The sequence below is a fragment of the Otolemur garnettii genome, unplaced genomic scaffold (assembly GCF_000181295.1).
Source record: "Otolemur garnettii isolate 467f Iridium unplaced genomic scaffold, OtoGar3 scaffold00004, whole genome shotgun sequence".
Lineage (NCBI taxonomy): Eukaryota > Metazoa > Chordata > Mammalia > Primates > Galagidae > Otolemur > Otolemur garnettii.
The window spans coordinates 13,599,928-13,627,280 of NW_003852399.1; the positions used below are offsets into that span (position 1 = coordinate 13,599,928).

The 27,353-nt window shown below is 37.4% G+C and overlaps 1 protein-coding gene across 4 annotated transcripts in view; it reads left to right on the plus strand.

The window, feature by feature from the left end:
* The first annotated feature begins 38 nt into the window (after nt 1-38).
* Nucleotides 39-27,353, plus strand: part of TRPS1 (transcriptional repressor GATA binding 1) — a 251,581-nt gene continuing 224,266 nt past the window's right edge. For 3 of the 4 annotated variants that reach the window (XM_003782395.2, XM_012809780.1, XM_012809790.2), the window contains exon 1: nt 39-517. Coding sequence is in view for 1 of the 4 variants with exons in the window: in XM_012809785.1 (XP_012665239.1) it covers nt 1,161-1,170 (10 nt within the window). In the remaining 3 variants the exon portion in view is untranslated. Of the gene's footprint in view, nt 518-1,031; nt 1,171-27,353 lie in introns of those variants that run through there. The other variant, XM_012809785.1, reaches the window with a different exon arrangement.

The following is a 27,353-nucleotide window of genomic DNA, read 5'->3' on the forward strand; positions in this document are numbered from 1 at the left end:
CGCTGTCTCTTTAAGGGAGCTCGGTCTGGGGTGGCGCTTTCCTCCGCGAAGGCTCCTTTGATATTAATAGTGTTGGTGTCTTGAAACTGACGTAATGCGAGGAGACTGAGGTCCTGACAAGCGATAACATTTCTGATAAAGACCCGATCTCACTGCAATCTCAAACGTCCTCTTTTTTGGTGCTGCTCGTTTCTCCAGACCTCGGGTCCTCTCGATCGCTCTCTCGCCTTCCTATTTTTTTTTTTTTAAACAAAAAACAACACCCCCCTCCCCTCTCCCACCCGGCACCGGGCACATCCTTGCTCTATTTCCTTTCTCTTTCTCTCTCTCTTTCTCTCTCTTTTTTATATAAAGGGGGGGAGGGACGGGAAAGGGGGGGAGGCAGGAAAGACCTTTTCTCTCCCCCCCCAAATAATCCAAGATCAACTCTGCAAACAACAGAAGACGGTTCATGGCTCTGGCCGCCGCGCCACCATCTTTCGGGCTGCCGAGGGTGCTCCTGACGATTAATCAACAGGTAAGGAGGGGAGGCCCTGGCGGGCCGCGGGGCCGGGGGCCGCGGGGGGCGCGGGGGGCGCGGGCTCCCCTCGGCCGGGCCCGGGGCGCCGCGACGCCAGTGCAGCGTCCGCTTGTGTGTGCGCAGAATGTGGGCGATCGTGAGCGGGGAGCCCTGGGAATTAAAAGTGACTTTCTTTGGGGGGAAAAAAAAAGGCAGAGGGAGAGTGTGCAGAAAGCCAAGCGCAGGCTTCTCGGGTTTCACATGCATTTTCTTTCTTCCTTTTGCGCGTGTGATTTCTTTCTTCTCTTCTGCTTTCCTTTCCCTTCTTCCTCTCTTCCTTTTGGTGGGTCTAAGGCATGTGCGCCTTGGAAACGAGCGACTTCAAACTGCAGTAGCCCCTGGAGTCAGGAGGGTCAAGTTCAGCCGCCGGGGAGGAGGAAAAACAAATCCCCATTTGCCAAAAAAAGAAGTTTCAGGCCGGTGCCCCCTCCCCCTCGCAGCCCCACTCCCCCTCGCTGTCTCTTTCTGGCTGATTTTAATTCTCTCCTACCGGGTGCAGCCGAGGAGCTGGAGGTGGTTGGACCCGAGGGGCCGCCACCGCCACCGCCACTGCAACTTTTCGGGGGTCTCCTGACAAGCGGGGAGCAGACTAGGCACCAGCATGCAGAGTAGTAAGTTGGGCGAACTTGGGACAGTCGGGGGGTCTCAGAGAGGGGCCTTCGTGCGGTCCCCAAAGTGGGAAAACACCACAGGACTGGCTTTGGCTTTGAAGAGTTTGCAAAGCCAGGCTTCAAACTTTTTTCCCTTAAAGGCCCAGCTGGGCTGGAGAAGGAGAGTGTCGCATCCCCTGATGCGCCCGCCACAGAGCGTCTCGGGCCAGCCTGGCCGATGAGTCTGTGCCCTGTCCGTACCATGTGGCAGGGCCTTGCAGCCAGGGCGCTTCCGTGGGGGCTGAGGAAGGGGCAGACTTCCTCTGCGGTGCGGTTGATGCGCCATGTGTCACGCGGGGCAGAGGACACTGGCCTGACAGCGGTGGGACATCCAGGCGGACAGGCTCTTTGCCTTCCGTCTGGTTCCTGTTTGGGATCTAGAGAGACGCATCTTTGAAAGGCCAAGGCAAACACCGCTGTCCCTTCAAATAGCTCCAGGATTATAGGACCCCAGGAATAATTTGAGGGTGAGGCAGAGGTGGGAGCTGTTTGAAGTGGAAAGCTGTTTTTGTGGCTGGGAAAGCTTTTTTGTTAATACCTGTCTGGGATGGTGGTGTTTCCCCCTTTCCCCAGGGAAGTCACTAACTGTTTTATGGCCCTAGGACTCTAAAGCAATTGAAGTTAGAGTGTTAGAGGAACTGGTGGGTTTCAGAGGGAGTCTTCTTAAATTTTAGGACCTGCTTTACTTCCCCATATCTTTTTAGGCCTCAGAATCGGTACTTTCAAAGTATGAATCAAAATTATGATAGAATATTCATTCTTATCCTATTTTGGAAAATCAGGGCTAGCGTTTAAGGAAGGTAAGTGAAATGAGAAGCTTAGTGGAGAAGTTAAATCACAGACAAGTTAGGCCGATTCATTGAACTTCTGTAGATTCATCGAACTTTTGTTAAACGCACCAGGTGAACAGGAGTGAGTCTGGGAGTGATCCTAAGTATAAAGGGAAAATCACAGATAGGGCCTGAAACAAAATTAACAAGAAATGATAACTCTAGGCCTGGTGGTTGGCTAAAATTCGATTGTTCCAAGCAAAAATAAAATAGGAACCTTCCAACAACTCTTCAAAGTCCACCAGCTCTGAAGCTAAAACCTATGGATTTCGCTGGCATCATGTTACTTTTCCTGCTGGTTTGAGGAAAAGTTGATCATTTAGAAAAGGCTGCCAGAGTTAAAAATGCAAAGGACAGCAGAGGAAAGTAATGCGGGCAGCCAGTTCTTGACGTGGACAAAATGAGAATGAAAGTTTCTTCAGCTCACTGTTGGGAAGTTTTATATGCTGCTTTAGGTTTTCTCAGATATTCCACCAGTTCACGTAAAAAAGCAAATAAGATCTAAAATCATGTGGGCATTTTTTTTTTCTTTCCCCACGTATTCCAGGGTTGTGAATAAATACAGGGTTTGTATGGGAAGATGAAGCGTTTCCTGTAAGTTATGATGCTGACAGGACAGTCTGGAAATGATACCAACATTTTGAGGATTTTTTTTTTTTTTTTACCTTTAAGGGAAAGTTTATTAATGATGTGCTTAATCTTAACAAGTCAAACATATCATTCTTAGAGTTTATCTCTCCTTGGATTTCATAACTTCCTTTTAAAGCTGTGCTCTTGGATGAAAACATCTCCAGATTCGGTTAAATATATACAGGGCTAAATAGATGGGCAAAATTAGGATGATTATTTCTGGATATTAATAATGTGAAAATAAAACTTGAAGGGGAAATAGAGTTTGAAGGCCAGCATTAGGACTCGATTTCTTTAAATGAGGGGCATTCTGGAGTTTCATTAGTACTCTGTTGGGAAAATATTATTTGCTATCGGCAAGCCGATGTTTATTACTTCCTGTTATATCTGTTATATGTTAGGATATGTGTGTGTAGAATACTTTTACACGCATAATAACTAAGTCTGACACTCTCCAAATAAATGGTGGAACATAGCAAGTTCCTAAGGAAAGTTTCGAGATGCTCTAAGGATCTGTGCTGCTATTTAGATTTTTTCCTTTGTCTCTTAAGGTTACATTAAGGGCAAGGAGAAAAGTGTCATAATAGCTTTGAAGGCTGGGCTGATTTTATAGCTCAGAATATAGATGACTAATATTTTAAAAAAATTTATAAAATTTCCTACATATTTATTTAAAAACTAGTGTAGGGTCCAAATTAGTATGGCAATGATTAAGTGAGTTATACATGTTCCTACCATATTTTTTTTGTATCATCTTAAGTCAAGTATCACACCTGGGTTTATTCTGATTTCCACTGTGTAGGTCTGTCTAACACACGTAAGGAAATCTTCCTTCATAAGGAAAAGCTTCAAAACAGGAAAATGAATGTGTCTGTGGAAAAGCTGATTTTAAGATTCTAATGTTTCCATGATGTTTCTACTATTGTTGTTATTATTAGGGGTGTGTGTGTGTGTGTGTGTGTGTGTGTACAGAGATAGAGACCTCAATTTTCAATTAATGGTCTGACATTTTATTAAGGAAACAAACCAAAAGGTGTTAGGTTTTAATAAACTCTGTCTTTACCTTCTTTGTGGACATAAATAAATGTCCCTGAAAGTTTTAGGAAGACTTGGAATAGTTTTCAGCTATAACTCTACTTAAAATTTGAAATTTGGATCCATATTGAGACCTGGTCTTTAAATATTTTTCATAATGCATGTCTTTTAAAGTTCTTATTTTTTACTTCAGTGCTCCTTTGATAACAAATAATAATGTAACAACTATTGTGTGTAAAACCAAATAGACTTTAAGAAAGTTATAGGCAGGTGTCTGTAATTGATTTAAAGGAAAAATTATTATTTTTTTGGTCATAAGTGATGTCCTTAAAATAAAATGACTGGCTAATATTAAAACATATTCTTATTAAGATTTCTCTGGTGTGTAAAATGAAGCCATTCATTCAACAGACTGACAACTTTCCACTCGGTATTTGCCTTTGCTTAATTTAGTTTCCACAGGACAGCTAGTGTGGTAGTCTGCATCTGTTTTTGGCAGGCAGAGAAAACTATAAACTCAGACAGTTTTGTCCCAAATTTTGCAGCTCACAAGTTACAATCAATTTGATAACAACAGGCAAGTTTTATGGGCTTTGTTTTCTGTTGTTCATCTTTGGTGAAGCTTTCAGGTAACAGGTTTCTTTTCTCCCTCTTTTGCTGGCTGTGCCTACTAACCCCATTGATAACTAATTCTGAGTCTTGTTTACTCATTTATCTCCCATATTTACTATTTATTGAGTTTAGAGAAACTAATGGCAGCCTGTGGAGACTTGGTTTTACTTTGATTGCTTAACTGTGTGATAACTACATCTTCCTTTGTATCAGACAGAAGAAATGAATTCTTCGTTACTATCATAGTTATTATTTAAAGAATTTGAGCGTCTCTCTTAGATATAATAGGAAGATGCTCTTCTAGCTGTTACCAAGTAGGTATTTAATTTGGTTCTTTAAGCGTACTTGTCATGGAAAGACTAACAGGAAAGACTAACACACTAGGCAGTTACATTTAAAAAATACAGCAGATTTCTTTTTTTTTAAATAACTAAAATAATTTCTCTCCTAAAAGCTTTAACCAGTGGATTAAAGTAAATATGATAATAATACCAAGTCTTCTTCTATACTAGTTTAGTAGCAGACAGAGCTGCAGAGGACATAACCACTTTTAAAAATTGTAAGTAGGTCTAAAGCCATTTATCTAATTGTATAGATATTCTATTAATGATATGTGACTGTTATAAATAAGATGTTAATGATACGGGATGGTAACTTTTTGAGTTGTCCTATCACTCAGTGGTTCTCATATCCCTGAGAGCTAAAATTTGTTGGTGTCTGCTGTGGTTCTCTGATGGGCATAAACATGTGAAACTTAGGCTAGAGAGAGATCTTTGAGTTTAAGGAAACTCCTTTACTGAGTTAACAGAAGGATCTGAGTCACAGTTACTTGAATTGTTGAGTTAGATGAAGAAGCTTAACTGGTAGCTAGCTGCGAGTACAGTAGCTATTATAGCAACTTTGTCTATTTTTTTTTTTTTTGCTATTCTCCTTTTATTTTCCTCAAGAGCACAAATCTAAGTAGCGAAACAAAGATGAAATTACGTATGTACTTCACATTTGAAGCATCATTTGAAATCATTTTCTGATTAAAAGCTATAACCGAAACGCAGTAGCAGCGAAACACCCCAAAGAAGACATTAAGGATAGGCTTGTCGTCCTCATGTACGTTTCACTAAATACAATAATAAAAAAACTTTTATTTTTTAAAATGTTTCTAGCTCTTTAAAAACCTGCAGTAAATACTTTACAAGTGGCCAGACACCTTCCCTGGTGGTTTAGTTTATACAAGCAGGAAACTTTCTCTCCTTCTCTTTCTCTCTCTCTTTCTTGTTTTCTTTAAACCAACTGACGTAATGCCAAACTTTGCTTTAAAAGAACAGACAGAAGTAATTGGTAGCTTTTAACTTTTAATAATGTTCTGGATTGGTTTTGGTGGCCAAAATGCCATTTTTTTTTTTTTTTTAAAGTTCAAGTAAGAACGGGCTTGTGGCCTGAGGAAGAAAGGCCCTGTTGATGCAGTTATTTTTATTCTTGTTTTTCAATCTGTTATTAAAAATCTTTCCTGCTGAGCACTGCTGGATTTCTCCAATTGCTCTTTGTGATGGCTGGTGCATTTCAGGTTACCGTAACTTAAACAGTTTGGGGGTTTGGAGAAGAGTGGGTATTTGCTTGTATTATTTCTTTTTTATTTGGAAACAAATCCATTTGTTTTTGTTTCAATTGAGATTAATTAATTAAGGTTATTAATGGCCACAGGTCAATGAATATGTTTATATAAAGAATGCTACACCTGTTAATAGGAGCCTAAACTGTGGAAGTTTCATTGTGACATTCATCATTTTTATGTGCAGAGGAAAGAAAATAGATGAAACTTTACAAAAATGCATTTTTAGATGGAAAGCATTAATTTTAAGAGTCACTGTGTTTCCACCAGCAGCGGCTCCTTTTTTACTTACAACTTTAGATGATCGTTTTTTAACCCTATTTATCAGACAGCATTGTTATGTTTCCTTTAAAAACACAAAGTCATTTTCTCTCTTTCTGACTTTGCTCAGGCAAACAGAACTTTCTCCAATTAAAAGACATCTTGGTTTGTAAATTGACATCAGGGCAACTTCAGAAGCTGGCAAGTAGGAAAATCCTTTTAGGGGGTAAAAAGATGTGTGCCAATATTTTCTTCCTTGGGGAAAGATACCCCACCCTGAAACGGGGCCCTCCGCCCGCCCCATTTGATGGGTCAAGACTGAGTACTGTATCGACATTTCTGTTGTGAATTGTCCCTGAGGTTTAAATCTTATATTTCTCTGTCCTGAATATTGCTTTTTACCCTAAACTTGTTCCTGACAGTTTTTCTTTTTCCTGTACCTAGGGGGCTTTTAAGAAATGATACATATTGAAAATTGTTACGCATAGGAAGGGTATAGTCTTGAAGGCATTTATAATTATCATAAAAAGCATTCCGCATATTCCAGGCCTTCCAGTCAAAGTATTCTCTGCTTAGAAGTTTGACAGTTTTGATTTACTTCATGCGTTTCTCAGTTTTTCTTGTGAGAGCTACAGAATTTAGTTCAAACCAGAGGCATTCCTTCTTTGCTTGCTGCTGCTTTATTTAAGATTTGTTAGGAAAACCTTGAGCGACCTAATAAGCTGGATATTGTCACATCAGCATCGTGGGAGTTTCTTGCAGAAAGTCTGGATTTATTTTACTTTGTGCAAAGTTTTCCAACGTACATTTCAAGGTATGGGCATGGGGTATGTTTGTCATTACATTTTTTATCTAAGAAATGTAATGCTGGTTTGTTGCTCCAAAACTGAGGGAAAATTCATGAAGTTTAGCAAGAAGGAAAAAAAGGCAGAGGGAGGTGTTTCCAGTGGCCATCCTTTAGTATCAGCCCTTTGTTTACTGTTAAGCATTAGGGAGGGGTTGGGGGAGGTTTGGGGGATGATGATACAAAAAAAAAAAGAAAGAAAGAAAGAAAGAAAGAAATCCATCAATTGTGCATATGATGCCCTCCCCTGAAGGTTTACTTAAACAATATGTTTCGGTTTTGCCTCAAACCATTCTGCACCACCTCTGCTCCAAGAGTCCACCACTATCTTGGTTCCTGAGAGATTGAGGATGACGCTTTCTGTTATATAACGAACAGCGGGATTGTTTGAATAAAGGTAACGCGTTTTGATTTGTGTCATTGTGTAGTAGTTAGGAATAGGATACTTATAACACGACAGGAATCCTGGCAGTGTACATGCCTGCTAATGCTCGAAGTATCCAGGATAGCTGTATAAACTTGAAGTTATTGCTGAATTATCTGCATGCTTTTCTTGGTGTGTCTTATATATGTAATGTATATGGACAAATAATACTTACGCCTTGATGGTGCAATTTAATATGCTAACCCATTAACTCTGCCCTTTAAACACGAATCTTTTAAGGAGCTACGTGATCTTACTTTATGAAGTCTAGAAGTTTAAAATGAAGTCCGGGAGTTTAAACATAATGAATCAATCATTGTCGTAATACTTATATCTGCTCTGAATTTACTAAGGAATTTTGAAGAATTCAAAAACCTGTAAATCACAATGCCCCCTTTCAGTGTATTTTAAGAAGTGTTTTGAAATCCGTTTTAGGAGTCCCATTGTGTTGAGGGGAGCAGTTAAGTGACAGCGCTGGTTTTGCACATGTCATTGGATGGGCTGGCACTGTATACTTTACCATTTTATCATCTCAAAACGTTATTTGGAAATAACATGCAACATGTAAAGACTCTGTACTGTGACCCAGTGCATTTTTCCCTAGGGTGATGGATTCTGTGCGTCACCCAAATGTGATGCTACTTTGCCAGGCTTGTAATACTGGTTTTGAAGGTTGTTGTATGTCCTATTTCATCAAGCAACAGAATACAACAACTTTGGTATCTAGGTAATTCACACAGTCACAATAGGCTCTGGAAAATGTTCCAGTACTTTTAAGTCAGAAGTTAACTTATATATTCGATTTATTTAAAACTTGAATAAACAAGTAACTTACTGCCAGCTGTGTAAGCCATCTGTACTAGACAGTGTTGGAAGGAAATGCACAAGTGTCCAAGTTTAGTTTTTATTTTCTTTTTGAAAAGAGCACCGTTCTCTTATTTTCATTAATAATAGATTGATCTGTTAGTTATTTTGCATTTATGATAGTGGGTAGTATAGCATTCTAAAGAACAAAAAACATATTTACATTCTGTGATGTATATGTCCCCAAATTTAAACAATTAATATTATTATAATATTAAATTGAGTATTTTAATAACCAGGAATAAACCTAATATTGTATAGGATGACAGATAAGACCACAACTGCTATTTAACCCTAAAAATATCTTAGCTGTAGAAAAAGAAGAGATCAAAAGGATTTTGCCTCAGAGCTGTCTTTACTTGTGGAATTTGGACAGAATGGAGAAAGCTTACGAATGAATAGACGCTCACAATATAACATGTGCTTCTCGATTAGACGCTACAGTATGTCTTTCCGTGAACTCATGTGGATCGTGATTTTAATTTCTCCACATATAGAATATAAGAGACACTTATAAACAGTGTAAAAATGTGTGACAGAAGTTAGTTTGTGGAATCTAATTTCTCTATTGCATGATACACTTCATGTGCAGAAGGATCAAGTATTACTAATCCAGTTTCAGCTTTTTTGTCCTCTCTGAGTTCTGCACACGTGCATCAGATGAATTTGAGACTTTCTGTTAACTAAATGAGTACATGTGCGTGAACATATATTCTGATTCGTATAGAATGATTCTGCATTACAGGCGCTCCATGGAATTTTAACGTACTGCGTATTTTCTGAAATGACTTTAGTCTTTGTAATGCTCATTTTAATTACTTAATGCATCCCTACACCTATTTCAGATTAATTTAATTATAACGAGACATGAATGGGCAAAACAAACTAAAACACTACATTCTGCTTTTGCCTACTTGGTGATGTCACTATCTGGACGTCAGTTTTAGTCCTGCTGATGTTGAAATAAACACATCAGCCCATTTTCCTCTTGATACTACACGTATTAAGCAGATATGAACACCTAAAAGTTCCTAAAATAGAGTTTGGTATTTGATTTTGCTTTACTTTTTGATACCATTAAGTAGTTTGAAAAAAAATTTAGGTCACTTTACTTTTAGGAGATAGTATATGATGGATGTAAGTTAAGTTTGGTAATATATAGATGTATATATTATATATATAAATTTTAACCAAGGTCCATATTACTAAATTGTTTCAATATATATCAGTTTACTTGTTGAAACTAATATTAATTAGCTTCATTTTTCAATATATTAGTTGAATTATATTTTTTCAATATATATTAGTAATAATTGTTTATCAATTATTTATTGATATACCTTTGAGACCTTTTAAAATCCTATGTCTCTTCTATGTGGGCTGCTGAATTTTTATCAACAAATGAATTGAAGTTATAAATGAAAAATAAGAACAAAGATGTTTAAGACTTGCCTATAACTTATCAATGGACTCATATCCTTTTTATAGATTATTGCAAAATGTGCTCCTCAGTTTTAAAAACTTAGGAAATTTTTAGAAAATAATTTAGGTACAAGTGGTTAGTGTAAGCAGTTAGACGTTTAAGTAATGGGTATTGTAAAATTTATTTTCTATAATTTATAAGCAAACAGTAAGAGATGCTTCTTTGTATTTAGCATGAATTTGCATCACAGTAAGAGATGCTTCTTTGTATTTAGCATGAATTTGCATCACATTTTTTGGATGTAAGATGTGGTAAATTACTATTAAGATACTCCCTGTGTCATCTAAACCTCAATTATAGCAAACTATTTATGTTAACTCTATCCCATCATAGTTTGTTTTATGTTTAAATGTCCTGTATTTAAGACAATTTATGCTGTTGAAAGAATGCCCTAATTATTTACAGTACATTTTATTTTTCCTTTGTACTTTGATAAGATTCAAGTCAGAAAGCTGTCACTTAGAAGGTTTCCTCTAATAGTAAAAATCACAATCTGCACATTTGTGTGTAAGTATGTGTACGTGATCTTGAACGTTCACTTTGGCAAACGTTTAACTCTTTAGTGTTAGGCATATTTGTGTACATGTATGTACACATATGTCATGTATTGTTTACTCCCAGAGTAATTCAGAGTATCATTGTGAACATTTACTTACAAGCACACGTGTTATTCTCATTCCCATATGATTTAGCGTGTCATGGGCGATGGAGTATTTTTAAAATGAGACCAGTACTGATTATAACTGGAGAATAAGGGATAGATAGCAGGTTATCCTCCTTTTTATTTTTCACATTTGGCTTTTCACATGTTTGGTTCTTCTTTAAAAGATACATATTATATCTATCTCTGAACAGAAGGGGGACTGGGATGCTAGACAGTCCCTGAGAACTTAACCAACTATTGGTACATGTGGCTTTATTTATTTATATACCTTTGACATAGAAAACTTTGACCTTTGTGCCTGTGGTACTTGGGAGTTTTAGATAAACCCTTTGGGGTCACACTCCTCCGTTCTGGCTTTGCGTGAGTGACCAAAAGCATTCTTTGGCTTCTGGGGCGCTACTGTGTTGTTTTTCCTGAGTAGTAGATCCTGTAAGTGAATTTGGCGTTTGGAAGCGCAGCTAGAATTCTTTCCTTTTGAAAATCTTCTGGATGGTTTTCAGAAGAGTAAGCAGAGATCATATCCTTGATTTTTAGGATGCTAAAGAAAATTATCCTGAGACCAACCATGCGTCCTCTGCATTATTCTGCCACGCTTTTTAGTATATTTTTCTTTTCCCTTTGCTGCCCCCGACACCCCTCTTTTGAGAGCTATTATTTCAGTTTTTGGAGGTGTAAGGGATTATTATCCTTTTAGTGGAAAAATGTGACAGCTGTAGGATTTTTACCTATATTTCTTTATAATATTTATATTTTGGAGGCAGCAGTATAAGAAGAGGAAGAAACTATATATATGCTATAAAATAGTACTTTGGTTTTATTGTTTGCTGTTGAACAGGGCTGTGCCGTTCCATTTCTGTGAAGAAATGCATTGGAAGAAATTAAATAAAATTGTGGTATAATTTTGACATAATTATAAACAACGACTGATCTATTTCTGGCAAAAAAGAAAAAAAAATAAGTGAATTTCAGTTACTCAGTACTTTGCCAAACTCTGTGTTTCAAGTTTATAAATATGAGTTTGACCATTCCATCATGGAGGATGTTTGAAACGCATGTTCTCTTGATATAGGGAGTAAGAATACTGAAAAGATTCTCACCATTAGTATGTTTTAGATTCTGAAGAAGTAGAATAGCCAGTATCATGTTATCAACCCTTTGAATATTTGGTAAAGAGCTTATTGTTGTTTATGGAAGCTCATATTCAGTAACATCCAGCCCAGGCTGCTTAACATATTTGTGTGTTGAGCTAGTGTTGTTCGATAAACGATTGTATTTCCATCAAAGTCTAGGGAGTAACATGAACTAGACTAGTAGCTATCCATTAAGGAGAGTTGTGAGTTTGGACTTGGTAAGTAATTTTTAGGCGCTGCGGCATGAATATCATAATAGGTGGAAATATTCAGAGTGATCACCTTTTATAAAAGTTAGTTCTATCTTTCATGTCTAGGAAAATATAACAGTGAATGTTTGCTTTTTGTATGTTTTGTCTCCAAGCAGAGGAAACTGACAGTTTTATGTTTTAAGTGCTGAAAGTTGTTCTTGGCTAAGTAGCTTCAGAGTTAATCACTGGGATGTTAACTTGAATTTTTGTCTTTAAAAAGTTTTCGATTTTTAAAACGAAACATGCTTCCATTATTCCCAAATTGACACCCTGGGTTCTGGATTGGCTTTTAGAGAAATGTTTTCCAAATTCTCTTGGATTGCTTGAAGTCCATTGATTTTGAAATGTTTGGTTTTGTTTTTATTACAGCTTTTCAGAAAGGAGAGAAGTATTTCATCTTTTCAGAGTTTTCTTATTATATTATCCTTGCTATTTCCCATAAAATGCAAATTAATTGTACATTAATTTTGGATTTTTTTTCAGAATCATTTCAATGCATCAGAAATTAACAGATCAGTGAATTCAGTGATCTTATCACACTTCTTTGTGATAAGATATTTTAGTCATTTGTAAGGAGTCACTAGAGGAAAATCCTTTCACATGTCATTTTCACACTTTTATTTGTACATCAAAAAAGAGTGGTGTTGAGAAATCATACAGGATTTATTCTTTGTGGTTAATTGAAAGTTACATGGTATAAATTACGTGACGTATAGTTGTTTCTCATTTACATATTATGCATTTCGTATTTGAAAATTTGATTGAAGTAAAAAGAAAAACAGCACCAGCTTTGGGATCAGTTTAAGGTAGTTTTGTGAAATTCTTCAAAAGTAATAAGAAAACATGAAACACTGTCTGTCCATGTATAGGGTTAAAATTAAATCTGTGTTTAGTGGATACTTGACATATTTTAATGTCAAGGCATTTTGATATAAAGAAAACTTTCTCTGGTTCACCTGTATTTTATTTTATTTTCATTTTTGCCAGTGACTGCTTTGCTTAATGTGATCAGCATTTGTAATACATTGACTGCCACGCTAGACAAAAAGGATTTTTTCCTCGGGGCCACAGTGTTTTATTAGGTCAAGGTAGGTCAGTAGACATGTGAGTTCTATATGCTTCATGAGGCCCTGGGCTCAAAAGTTGCATAAGTTAAATGCAACTCACACGGCCATTAGTGTGTTAAATTATAATTACAAATAAGGCTGTTTCCATAAATGAGTATGAGTTCTGGACAAATATCTTAAAGACTATTTTTTCTCTAAAAGTAACCTTTGGAATAAAGGCATTAGCCTCTAAAAGAAATAGATGCCAAATTGCAAACTTAATATCTCTAACAGATCACCCACACCATTGCCTGAACCATGGAATTAACTCTGAGAGTGCATATAATTCCCTCTTCTATTTGAGTGTATTGGATAGTATTTTAGTGTCTCCCCTGATAGAAATGCGGGCATTTCAACCAACCACCCCCTTGTTTGGTTCCCTTGATGTTTTGCCAAAACCTTTGCTCCAGTGTAATCACAGCAATGTTGTGGAATTAGGATAATGTGATGATTTCAAATCATGTTAATGTGTTATTCCCAAAGTATAATTTATAAAATTTACCCATTTCGAAGATAATAGAAGAGCCAGGACAGTGTTTTTGGATTTCCTTCAAAGCCTCCAGATACAAATAAAGGATGAAGAATTCAACAGCTTCTTTCATCTTGTCCTAAGGCAACACAAAATAGGAGTTTGTTTTCATAAACAACCATTGTAGAAATAACTGGTCAACTTACTTTTCACAAAAGATGATTGTGTGAAATATTAGCTAACTTTTCGAGTCCGACAGAATATAAAGTTTATTTCATTACGATATATTAATACATCATGCACCAAAAAATGATAGAAAAGTAAATCAAATCACCTTTGGGAGCTGAGGTGTAGAGCAAGTGGTGTAGCTTTTGAGATAATTCTCTTTGTTCTGTAATTTTGCTATAATATTTGGCCCCTATCCATTCTGCTGATGGACACATTGCATGTGCACAAGAGTAAATGTTCTGCCTCCCCCAAAAGGATATGGGTATAGCCTTGAGCTACTTCTAAAATTCTGTTGTTATGGAGAAGTAGGGGCTGGTCGGAAAAGGACTTCTTTTCTCAATGGCTGAACTTGACTTGATGGGTCAGTCTAATGTCTGCTGTTCAAGTTTGGTTCTTTTTCTTATTTTATTTTATTTTTTTTTGATAAGGTTATATTTTATTTTGATTGCTAGAAAGAACTTGAGCTACTTGTATTAAAAAAAAAGACAATTCTTTAGAGAAAACTAAAGTTCAGTGTCTTTAAGTAAGTAACTAAAGTTAAGTTTCCTCTATTTGGATAAAAGACTGAACTAGAACTTGGGTCTGGTCACCATCTTAATTTATATGTAAAACACTAGATGGTTTGAAGTTTGTTAAGGAAATCTGCTTAATACTTCAAATTCATTAAGCATTATTTTACCTTTTGCATTTGGATATGAGAATAGAAATAATGTATCATTTATTAGTATGCAGTGAGAAATTGATGATCGTCAGAATCAGTTGATTTATTCCCATTATCAATACCTTATGAAGATAGGTGAATGAAATGTCTAGAAGTTATCAAAGAAGGTTAAAAATTTAGTGCAAAAACTAAGGCATAATGTTTCAAACACTTTAGCAAAAGAAGCCTTTTTGGATTCACTTTTATAAAATCTGATTGGTGCTAAAAATTGGTTATGAAATGGTCATTAATAAGCTAGTTTGAATTACTGTCTTCCCTTTTGTTTAATATATCTCCAACATTTATGCATATAGAGGCCAAATTTTAGTCCATTTGAATTAAGGATTTCTGTATCATCTAGGAAACTGTATTATTCTTTATTCATAACAGCCATAGGTCCCCCGACAGGTTTAAAAACTATAGACGGCATCTGTGAGATTAGGCCTGAAATGTGCAACTAGTTATTAAAATGTGGCTGAGAAATCATTCATGGCATTTTACATACATTCCTCAGCCTTTATAAAAATACATTAACAACAGAAAAATAAATGAATCTCATTTATTTGAAATGTATTCTTGTTAATCCTGTCCTTTGAATGACAAATTTCAGGTTCAGATGGAAAATTTTAAAATATGAATTTCATCCCTCTATCTTTCTTTTCGAATTTTTCAAGTTTCCATTTTCAGCCATGACCTAAGTCTATAATATAGATACACTTTTATGTTCTTAAAATTGATCATAGTTAAGCTCATTTAATCACTTACTTTGTTGATGTGGAAAATCAGGTAGAATCCCTTTCTTCTTAGACTTCCAGGGATTTTACTTAAATCTCTTGTTTCTTCTTCTTATCTTTTGGTCCCAATAGTTACATGGTATAATCTAAAGGATAAATGCAAACTTCCCATAAGTGAAATTTACACCTGATAACCCCAGTGCTACTGTCATTTCCACACCTGGGTTTTAAGTAATTGTGGTGAATACCAGGCAGAAAGACGTTGAACCTAAGAAATTCTCCAAGCTCTTTCAGATGACAGCTCCGATAAGTGACTTGGAAAGCAGGAGATGTGTCAGGCCCTGAAAAAGCGCTGGGCTGGTCCACAGTCTATGTTTGAACCTACTACATCCTGAGTTGCAAGTTGAAGAAGACACTGTATTTTCATTTCCATTTGTTTTCTTCTCTGTTTCTTAGCCAGAAGGCAGGCTTTTCTGCTTTGTTCTTTTTTTGGGGGGGGTGGGGAGGTGTTGGCGGTTTTATTTTGTTAATGTTTCTTTCAAGTGAAATAAATAACTTTAAATAGTTTATTCCTTTAAAATGAAACAGTTTGCTTGTGGAAAATAATCCTCAGTTCAATATAATCAATTAAATCAAGAAGTTATGAAAGGATCCTTAACATTAAAAAGCAATTCCTCTAAAATGTTAGGTCAAGGAGCCATTTGATTATTACGCTGATCATTCCACATAAAATCTTTTTCTTGGTATGGTGAGCACAGTGAAGAGAGATGAATAATGTCCTTTATTCATACATACCTCCCTAATTTTTCCTTCCTTTTTCCATGGCTATCATCTCTCTGAATTTATTTTTCACCTCAAGTGTGAATTATAATTTATTATCTGATGTGTGCCTTATAGAACCAGAGGAAGCCCTGGCAATGCATTCCTAGTCCTAGTTTTTCCTTCACAATTTTGTTACTGTTATTTATTTTTTACTTATTCTCCTCCCAGATGCCAAATACTTCTTTTCCTTTTTGACTTTGAGAGATTGGAACCTTACCATGTACTCTTGGCATTACAGATCAAAATGCAGCAAAACAGCTTTTACTTTGGGCTTTATCAGAAAGCACTTTTTTCCTTGGTTTTTATACAGGTTATATCCAGAGAAGGTTTACATCAGATGAGTTGCTGTATTTTATTTTTTATTTTCACTTAATAAGATATTTGCTTTTCTATTAAGTCACTATACACTTAACTTTCTTTTTTACTTCCCTTGAATCACAACTATGCTAAAGTATTCACCTACTTTTGGTAACTTCCTTACAGACATTATTTAAGCTGTGTTCTATGCTTGTTCTCAGGGCACAGATTTGTGAACAAAAGTTATCGTGGATGTTTTATAGAGGATAGTTAAATGGGATTATCTGCCCATTTGGATTATAATCCAATTGTTGGTCATAAACCATTCTTGGAATCTAGGAAAAGTCCAAATGCAATTCTATAGCTAAAATATGGTGAGCAAAGCTGAAGGGATAAGGTCGGATTTAAACACTGGATGGAGTTGAGGTAATAATCAAGAAATATTGAATTACAGCTCCTTTGAAAATTTAGGAAAAAAAATCATAGTAAAACAAAATAGAATATCACTTTTTATTTATTTTCAAGTGGATTTCATCTTGTATATGGTATGGCACAAAGTCAAAATGTTGCTTTTGAGATATGTTAATTAAAATATTATTAAGCCGGTTATGGAACCCATTCTTTTTCAGATAAAAGGTAAACCTACTGCAATACAAAAACCTCAGAGTGGAGAAAATAGTGAATGCCTGAACTCTATTTCTGAAGTACTTGATATCTGCCAAGGCTTCTCCGCGTGTTGACACTGCTGTGTGCAAGTCACCAGTGGCCTCGTGGAAGCCAAGCCCCAGTGGTCTTTCCATCTGACTGTGTCTCTCGGATGAATTGGATGCTGCCAGCCATTCTCTTAAGCATCTCTCCTGGCTTGGCTTCTGGGCACTGCGTCTCTGCCATGCTTTTTCTTGTCTGTCCTTGAATTTCCTCTTAATCTCTGCACTTTTCTTTGAGGATTTTATGCTTTCAGCTTTTAATCCAAATGAAATAACTCCCAAGCCTTCACTTCTAGACTTAACCCTGGCTTGGAGTTGAGATATCAGTGGCTTTCACACACACCCCCTCACTCCACCCCCCACCCCCCAGTAAGTATTTGGTTAAACTTGCTTATCATTATCAGCTTGGCATTTGGGACTGTTAGATCAGTCCCCAGTTTCCCCAGTCCTACCTGTACCACAACATGTGGTCTATCCTTCATACAGTCCTTAATAGTCCCCAATTGACCTTCATTCATATTCTTTCCTCGTTATGGGATGCCTTTCCTACAACTTTAACTATAGGGATCCTACCGATTCCTCAGACTAGTGATTGCTGTACGTCTTCCTGAAGTCATTTACTTCCACTCATTTAGGTTTAAGCATCTCTGCTTTTTGCTCTCATATATTTGTGGCTTTGGTATATAGCCCATATTTGAATTTTCTTGATATTGCAAGCCAGGGGAGAGTGAGAGTACACCTGATTCATTTTTGTTCTCTTTACCAATGCCTAGGATATAGAAGTTCTCAAAAATGTTGCATTAAATTGTCACATGGGGAAGATGGCTTTAGCTGGCAAAATAGAGATAGGACTTTCAGGTATTGAGAAAACTGTGAAATTGGGTTGTTATTGTTTCAGAGGGGAAAAGGATTATGTGGTGTTGCCTAAGACGATGCTGGAAGTTTGCCCTAATGTATTGCTCCTAATTATAATACTCCTGGTTACGATTTAGTATGTTGTAGTTTGCGGTGTGCTTTCAAATCTTGCCATTTATTGATTAATGCCATCTAACCAAGTGGGAAACTGAGGGAGGGAGAAGCTGGAATACATATGAAAACTATAGAAAAATGAAAACATTGACTTCCTTGGTTTGCTGTACTGATATATCAGAGGTGCTGGGAAGTAATCAGAGCGGCGAGACGATAAACATTAAAGAGAATGGTGTTAGGCTCTAAGGTTATGAGTCAGAAATGGGCAGCTTTACCTTCCATGAGCTGAGTGCACTGCAGCCCGAGTGTGTTCTGAGAGTTGACAGTGCCTTGCGCATTGGCTTCAGCAGGACATCTACCTGTGAGCAGGTGCAGGGCCTGGATATTAACGGGGTAAGGGCGGTTTAAACTTTCAGAAGATCTAACAAAAATATTGATGAACAGGGTTTGTTAGGAGCTGAGCAGAACTGTAGATAACATTGCTGTGTGACACCAAGGTTTATTAACAGTGAGAGGATATTGGACTTCCCTTTATTCTTTTTAATATCCATGTCTCCCTGAGAGATGGGCTATGAAGTGATAATCGAATAATAGCGCTAAGACATTTTTCTATGCTGGGACAAGGATGCACGGGATTTCTGTGAATGTTTGATTTTTACTAATCACTTTTCATTATATCTTAAAAGCCTGGGAACTGTTTTGATGTTTTTTTATTTAATTTTTTTTAATTTTTTTTTCCAGTTATTTTTTGGCCGGGGCCAGGTTTGAACCCATGACCTCCAGTATATGGAGCTGGTGCCCTACTCCTTGAGCCACAGGCACCACCCTCCTTATTTTTGGTCTTCCTTGTATAGGTTAAAAAAAAAAAAAACCCTAAAAAATTCTTTTATCTGAGAATTGGGAAATCCCAATGTGATTTTGTTAAGCACCTAAATGTTATTTTAAGCAGCTCTGAAAAATTATTAAGGTTTGCTATTTCTGTATTCCCAAATCTGTATGGACATGGGACCATGAAGAAATCAGGGAGATTTTTCTCTTTAATGAATTTCTTTGCTTCTAGGCCAGTTCATTACTTGTAAAGCTTGCATTTACCTATTTCTTCCTTCAAAACAAAACATTCCAAAGCGTCCTAGAAACCTTAGCGGAATAGATTTTTCAAACATATTTTTCTGATGTCACCTTTGTCTATCAGCAACTTCAGAAATCCTTTGAAGGAGATAGTTGGATATTTAAAATTATTGTTTTCCTAAATTTTGCAAAGTAATGAAGCAATAGGAGAAAGTGTTTTACTGAAGAATACCGTCTAGTTAATAAGTAGGGGCGGTTAACTCCTCTGTACTTTCCCATAACTGAAGGGGTCTGTACTTTTGGTTGAAAGTGAGTAGGCAAAATTTAGTCCTGCTGTTGTGGTAGCCTTGGTGGCTTTAAAAATCTCTCTATTGCCATTTCATAATCCCTGACATGACTGTCCGGGTCTCCTGTCTGTTAAATGCAAAAATAGAGGAAGAAAATGTATGTTTTGGCTTCATCAGAATGTTCCTTATCAGACTGTATGTAGGAGGGATGGTGTTGAAGACGCCTGGATTTGCCAGCTGCACAGCATGTGTGCAGGGCTGGTTTCCTGTCTGCTAAAGCTGTGTGGTGCCCTTTAAGGATGGGAAGGAGGACATTATTAAGTGTGTCAGGCTCAGTGTTTTCACTTCTGAAAATCAGGGAGCAGAGGGCATGCAAACTTTGCCCAAAGGCTGGACGCAATTTGCATAGAAATGAGCTATGTGTAGTGACACTGAATTTGGTGAACCCATAGCTAACACCAATCACTGAAAAAAACTGAGAGCAACCCCAGGCTGTAGGTGAGCTTGGTTTATGGGGGAAAAGGCTCCTTACCAAGAGACTGTAGTCTGCTAGGGGTCACCTCGAAACACTGATCATGGTTCACGTTTGTTGAACGTGCTGCTAAGTACATTGGCTTCACCTGAGAAAGAAACTGCTCTCCTTTTCATTTGACATAATGGAGGGAACTCATGCTTAGAAAAGTTTAATAAATTACCTAGGCTACAAAAGGTCGCAAGTCAGATAATCAGGAGTTTGACCTAGGCGGTCTGGTGGGAGACCTGAGGCTCCCTCAGTGGTTCCACTGTTTCTCATCTGGCAGGTGAGCACGGTTAGAGTCCCTGTATCTTCCAGGGTGGGAACAGGGTTTCAAAGACTAGGTGACTTTTCCATATTAACACTGTTCCAGTCTGCTTGTTTCTGAGGCCTTCATAAAACCACCTTCATGTATGAGCATTTTAGGGAATGTTTTTAGTAATAATCCAGGGAACATCCAATTTATGCTCTTCCTGTGAAAATAGTTGCAGTCTCTTAAAGAGAAAAAAAGAAAAAGAAAAAAAAAAGAAAAAGGAAAAAAGATACGTATTAGTCTAAGTGACTGCCCCTTTTTGGCTCCATTACAGCCAAAAGGCTGTGATCAGCTCAGTGTTGTAAGGGGAAGTTGTTGAATGACATGGGATGTGGTACTGTCCTGTTAATCCTCATGTTTCTTAATGTATTTGCACTCCTGAAATACCCCTGCTCCAAATGGGGTCTTGACAGCTTTCAATTCTAACGTGGCTTATGTGCAGAAGCTTCCTTTGGGTTAGCCTTAACAAAAATAACTTTTATCAGTTATTAGCTAGTTTGTCTCAGTTGGATTTTTTTTAAAAAGTAATTTATATTTTAGGGGAGAGGGTTAAGAGACCCAGTATGCTTTATTGGATGGTATCCTCAGAAGATTAAAACCCAAGCATAAAATTTCTGAAAAATTTTTTCCTTTTATTTTTAAGGAAAAATAAAAAAAAATCAGAATTGCAGATGAGTCACGGAAATAGGATTCCATTTTCGTTTCACTGATTCTGGAGAAGCGACGGAGAGAGTGAGCTGGTTGTGTTGGACGGAGGCTGCCGTCGGTGGCCTTGCCTGGGCGGCCGCGGCGGCACGATGGGACCTTTGTGCCTGGGTGTGCGCGCGCGGGTGTGCGCGGCGGTGCTGGTGGCTTTCGCCCGAGCCCCCGGGCCTGCTGCAGCCACCACGCGTGCTCAGCGCCCTGGCTGTGGGCGTGTTATCGCAGGAAGTCCTGCGGAAGCACTTGTGTGCGCTGGCTCCCCGTCCCCTCGCGCGTCCCCCGCCGGGGCCGCCGCGCCCGCCGCCGCCTCCCGCGCCGCCCGCGCCGCCCGCCTGGCTCCGCCGCGGGGAGGCTCGCCTGCCGCCCGCCTCTCGGCATCCCCGGCCGCCCTGCCTGCTCCCCACTTCCCAACTCGGTTTCCTCTCGCCGCAAACTCTCTCCCCTCGTCTCTCCCCTTGCTTCCTCTTTGTCACTGCCCCTGCTCGCGGTGACGCTCTGGGTTTCCTCCTGCCAGATCCCAAGATGGGTTTAGCAGCGGTTACTCATCTTCAAATCTTACTATGCATTTGCGATCCTTGTCCTAGCTGTAGAGACAGTTGCCAGTTGAGATAACTAAAGGAGTAGGGTTTTTGCTAATTAATTAGAAAAGTCTTGAAATCAGTCACATACTTTTTCCTATAGAGTTTTCAAGGGGCTGTTGAAGGCATTTCTGATATTTTGAAGTATGTTACACATTGAGTAGAATGCATTCTCAATCAAATCTATGAATAAAATATGAGAAAGTCACGTACACTAAATCAAACTTTATAATGTAATAGTTTTTATGAGCATATAAATCCTTGTTTGGGGGGGGTCAATGCTTCTTTCTATATTTTTGATGTTCAGGGAATTGAAGTTTATGTATTTTTCTTAAATGCTCAGTTTTAACACAGTTGCTGTTTATCACTCCCTATCAAGTTTTTTTCTCCTCTACATTATCACGCTTATTTTAAAATAATTCTCGTTACAGCCATGCTTTTAACATCCTCTGTGTTAATGTTCTTTTTTAAAAGGCCACGTTGGTAACACAGTGTCATGAAATATCAATGTTTTTGTTAGAGCTGTTGGGAAATTCTTAGTACAAGAAATATTTAGCAATGATGGCCATATATTAATTCATGTAATTAATATCCAACTGCTTCATTTTTGCCTTGAAGATTTCAGTGTGCCTAGCAGCAGGTAAGGAAAAATAGTTGACAGTGTCCTTGGATGTCATCATCTTAACTTGTAGATGATAGCATTTAGATATTGCACTTTGATTAAGTTTAAAATTGGAAAAGAAAACAAAATAAGAAGTTGTATATCCTTCCTTTTTAACTTGTAATATTTTAACTTCCCGTATTAACTGCTGTCTGGAGGGAGAGTTTTTCAGTTGATATCATAAGTTGATTTCTTAAGCTGTAATATATAAACTAAAGGTATTTTATGAGAAAAAAGCTGTTGTCCCTGGAATATATGAAATGATTTAGTATAGCGAATCTTTTTAAAGTCTTATGCTTAAAAGAACATCATAAACTTATGATTAAAAATAGTAACAGTACCAAACCAGTCATTAATGAGTACTATTCTGGCCCCAAACTTCTTAACTGAATAATTACCCTATTAAAATGAAGGTACTGAAGACACAGTACCAGAAACACTGGTTCTAATGCACAAACCATAAAGACTTGAGTCTACCATATATTTTTATCACTGTTGCAGGAGCCGTGACTGGAGTATGGGATGTACTTAGTAGCACTTCAATGATCATAAATGTGCATCTCAGTATTTCTTAATCTTTTTGTTTTGTTTTGCTTTTTCTAAAATGTGAGCATTTGGGCATCTTTCTAAGATTATTTGTTCTGCATATACACACAGTACAAATTACAATGAAGAAGATCCAGAGCCATTTGGGTCATGTGATGATCTGGAATAGGCTATGTCCAGCCATGTCTAGAGGTCTGACAGGTCCTACCTGGTGTTTCCTCTCTGTGGTGTGGCTCTGACGGAATAAAATCAGATTTAAAGTTTCTTAAGTTCTCTAGCTCATAGTCCCCCCCACCTGTAGACCGTGAATAATAATACCTGGGCAGGCATTGATTTGGGAGGTGGGGGGATGAATTAAGTTAGGTAAGATACGTAAAACAGGTTCGGTGAGTGCCGAAGGCCTGTGTATTTTTATAATCATCATCATCATTATTCCTAATATTTCTATATCTCATTAACTATGAAAGTGCTTATTAGACTTTTCAAAATGGTGTTTCTAATGCTTTATTTTATCTTTTGTTTTAAAAATTATATTTAGGATATATACGTAATGGGACAAAGTGAGAACTCTGTCAGCTATTGGTGGGAGAAGTGTCATCAGACTGTTCCAAAGGACTAGCTTGACGTTATTCCCTTGACAGAATATAAGGGGATGACCTTAATTTGTTAGTTCTTTTATGTATGAATTTCTATTCTATAAGCTTTAGTGTTTGAGAGTGCTGAATTCAGACCTACACTGAATTGTAAAAATTCTTGAAAGAAGTAGTTTGGGTTTTTTTTTTTTTTTTTTTACGTTGTCCATCTTTGCCTTATTTTAGGGGTTACTAATGACCTATGACATCACTGTAACTTTTTTTTATATTAGTGGTAACACTTCATTTTAATGCATGACTTATAAAAACATGACTTTTAATAGTAAGCTTTTTAACATTAATTTCATGAAATCTCTTCCTCTTCTCCAAAATGAGTCTTACAAAATTCCCCTTCAGAATTAATCACTGTCTCTGTTGTCAAGAGGGTGTGGTAACTTGGTCTGAATTCATCAGACCCTTTCCTGAGGGGTAGTATCTTAGAGATAATGTTTTGTGGTTCTCTGTGGATATTTTAGAACTTTTTTTTTTCCATACGGGGATATATGACACACAATCATAACCACTTTGTTAAGAAACATGATTTTTTTTTTTCTTATTACTGAGGGCACTCAGATTTTTCTCCAGGAGAATAAAGTTAGTGATTTCGTATCCACTGTAGGGTCTTCTCTGTGACACGGTGATTTGATTCTAAGATATCATTCACAAGCACATAGTCTAAACTTTCAAGCTAAGTGTGTGTATATACATGTAGACACATAAAGCCTTCATAGTTATTACTGTACGTGTATAATATATAATAATATATAAGTGGCGTGTATATATGTGTGTGTGTGTGTGTATGTACGCAGGGTTGCCACAAACCTGCAGTTTAATAAATTAAAGGTTTGTGGCAATCCGGCATCCAGCAAATCTGTCACCACCACTTTTCTAACAGCTTGTGTTTACTTTGTTTCTGTGTGTCACCTTTTGGTAATAATCATGGTATTTTAAACTTTTTCATTGTTGTTATATCTGTTGTTAACTATTATAATTGTTTGGGGGGTTCCCTGTGCCAGTACAAGACAGTGAATTTCATGATCAATGTGTGTGGTCTGATCCTCCAACCAACCCTTCTCCCATCTCTCTCGCTCTTCTCAGGCCTTCTTAGTTCCTCAGACACAACAATGTTGAAATTAGGCCAATTAGTAACCCTGCATTGTCCTCTGAGTGTTCAAGTGAAAGGCGATTTGCACATCTCTCACTTTAAATCAAAAATTAGAAATGATTAAACTTAGTGAGGAAGGCCTGTCAAGAGCTGAGACAGGCTGAAAGCTGGGCCTCTTGGAGCAGACAGCCAAGTTGTGAATGCAAAAGTCTCTGTGTGTTACTCCACTAACACAAAAATGGCAAAGGCCTTACTGCCAATATGGGGAAAGTTTTAGTGGTCTGGATAGAAGATCAAGCCAGCCACAACATTCCCCGAGGCCAGAGCTAATCCAGGACAACATTCTAATTCCCTTCAATTCTGTGAAAGCTGAGAGAGGTGAGAAATCTACAGAAGAGAAGTTTGAAGCTACAGAAGTTGGTCATGAAGTCTGAAGAAAGAAGCTGTCGCTGTAACAAAAGTTCAAGGTGAAGCAGCAAGTGCTGATGGAGAAGCTATAGCAAGTTATCTGGGTGATGTACCTAAGATTACCGATGAAGGCAGCTAAACAACACCATTGTAGGCAAAATAGGGTTCTGTGCCATCTAGGACTTTCATAGCTAGAGAGGAGAAGTCAGTGCTTGGTTGTAAACCTTCAAAGGACAGGCTGTCTCTCTTGTTAGGGGCGAATGCAGCTGGTGATTAGAAGTTGAAGGCAAGCTCTTTTACAATCACAAAAATCCTAGGGCCATTAAGAATTAGGTGGAATCTACTCTGTTTGTGTTTTGAAAATGGAACAACAAAGCCTGGATAACTGAACATCTGTTTACGGCCTGGTTTACTGAGTATTTGGAGCCCTCTTTTGGGAATGACTGCTCAGAATAGAAGAGAAAGGATCACCGATCATTGGCGATGCATCTAGTCACCCAAGAGCTCTGATGGAAATGTACAAAGAGATCGATACTGTTTTCATGCCTGTTAACACAGCATCCACTCGGCAGTGTATGGAATAGGGAATTATTTTGAATTTCAAATCTTCTTATTTAAGAAATACATTTTGTAAGATTATAGCTCCCATATATAGTGATTCCTCTCATGAATCTGTGCAAAACCAATTATGTATCTTTTGGGAAAAAAAATCATCATTCTAGGTGGCTCTATGAACATTCAGTAGTCACGGAGGGAGGTCAAAATAGCAACATAACAGGAGTTTGGAAGAAGCGATCCCAGCCCTTATGGCTGAGGGCTATAAGACTTCAGTGGAGGAAGCAGTTGTCAGTGTGATAGAAATAGCACGGTAATTCCAAGTAGAAGATGTGACTGGACTGCTGTGAACTGGAGATAAAAACTCGAACCGATGCACATTTGCTTCTTATAGGTGAATAAAGAAAAGGGTTTCTTGAGATGGAATCTCCTCCTGGTGAGGATTCTGTGAACACTGTAGAAATGACAACGGCAGATTCAGAATATTGACTCAATTTAGTTGATAAAGCAGTGGCCGCCTGTAAGTGGGATTGACTCTGATTTTGAAAGGAGTACTACTGTGGGGGGGGGGGGAAATACTCACCCATATTGCATGTTACAGAGAGATCTTTGCTGAAAGGAAGGATCAATTTCTGTGGTAAACTTTATTGTTGTCTTATTTTAAGAAATTGACACAGCCATCCCAGCGTTCAGCAAACACCACATTGATTATCATCAGCCATCATCCTGGAGGCAAAAGATGATAATTACGGCATATTAGCATTTTTTAGCAAGAAAGAATTTTTTAAAATGAAGGTACTTTGACGATCTTAGACATAATGCTATTCACATTTAATAGACTCTACTATAGGGTAGATATAACTTCATTATGCCATGAGAAACTAAAAAATTGTGTTACTTGCTTTATTGCGATATTTGCTTTGTTACGGTGGTCATGAACCAAACTGGTCACATCTCTGTGGTAACTGTGTATATTTTTTTCCTTTAATGATACTTCTAATGCTTTTAAAATCCAAAATAAAAACATTAACAAAATATCTGTCTAAGATATATCAGAATGATTAATATTAATGTACATATTTAAGTTTTGGTGCTCAAAGAGCTTTTTTAGCAGTGTTAGAATTGTCATTTTATGTTCCATGAGAAATTATTATGAACTTTTGTTTTATTTGATAGAAAGGTATCCCTCGCTGAGAATGTTAATTCTGAATTTTTGTTGGCAAGTACTGCTCTCAGATTTTGCTTGAATTACAGAGTTCACAAGTTTCATAATTAGAGTCTTTCATTATTCGAGTGTATTGATGAGATAGCTAGAATTTCTGTTTTCAATAATGGGGGAGATTTTTGAAATCATTCAAGAATTTCCAAAATAAGACTCTCAGAGGGCCTGAGTGACACCACTTCTCTGAAAACTTCCTAGTCATTTAGACATAGTTCCCTATTTCTAAATCAGCAATAAATGAGTCAGTAGGTTCCTATGTATATCTGTATTTTTTTTTCAAATTTTTTTATGGTTTGGGATTCATTGAGGGTATTTACACTATAGAATAAAAAAATTAGGTTACACTGATTACATTTGTTAGGTAAAGTCCTTAGCATACTTATCATAACTAATCATTTGAAATGTTATAGGTCCAGGGCAAGAAAGATTTTATTACTCCTATGCAGAAGAAGAAATATTATGTAGCCATAAAATAGACTGGACAGACATCTCAGAGCTAACTTGATAAATGCCTGTTCTAGAGTTAATCTTCCATCCCCTCCTTGAATTCTTCTGGTGTTACAGATGTCACAATTTCCCAAACTTATGTTGAGCACCAATAATCGAGATGAAGTTCTTTCTCATATTATTCTGAAATCTATTTCTCACTGACTGAGTCAGATTTTGCCTCCAGAACCTCACACCACACCTTTGCTGTATTTATTTTTATACTATATTTATGATTATAATGTGTGCATATAGCACTTGTTAATTATATAGATAGATAGATAGATAGATAGATAGATATAAAGAAAACATATTGTTTAGACTTTGGAAATTAGAAAAACTGAAAATGGAGCTTTTCCTTTTCACATCACAGTTGTTTTTTAATACAGATTTTTAGAAAC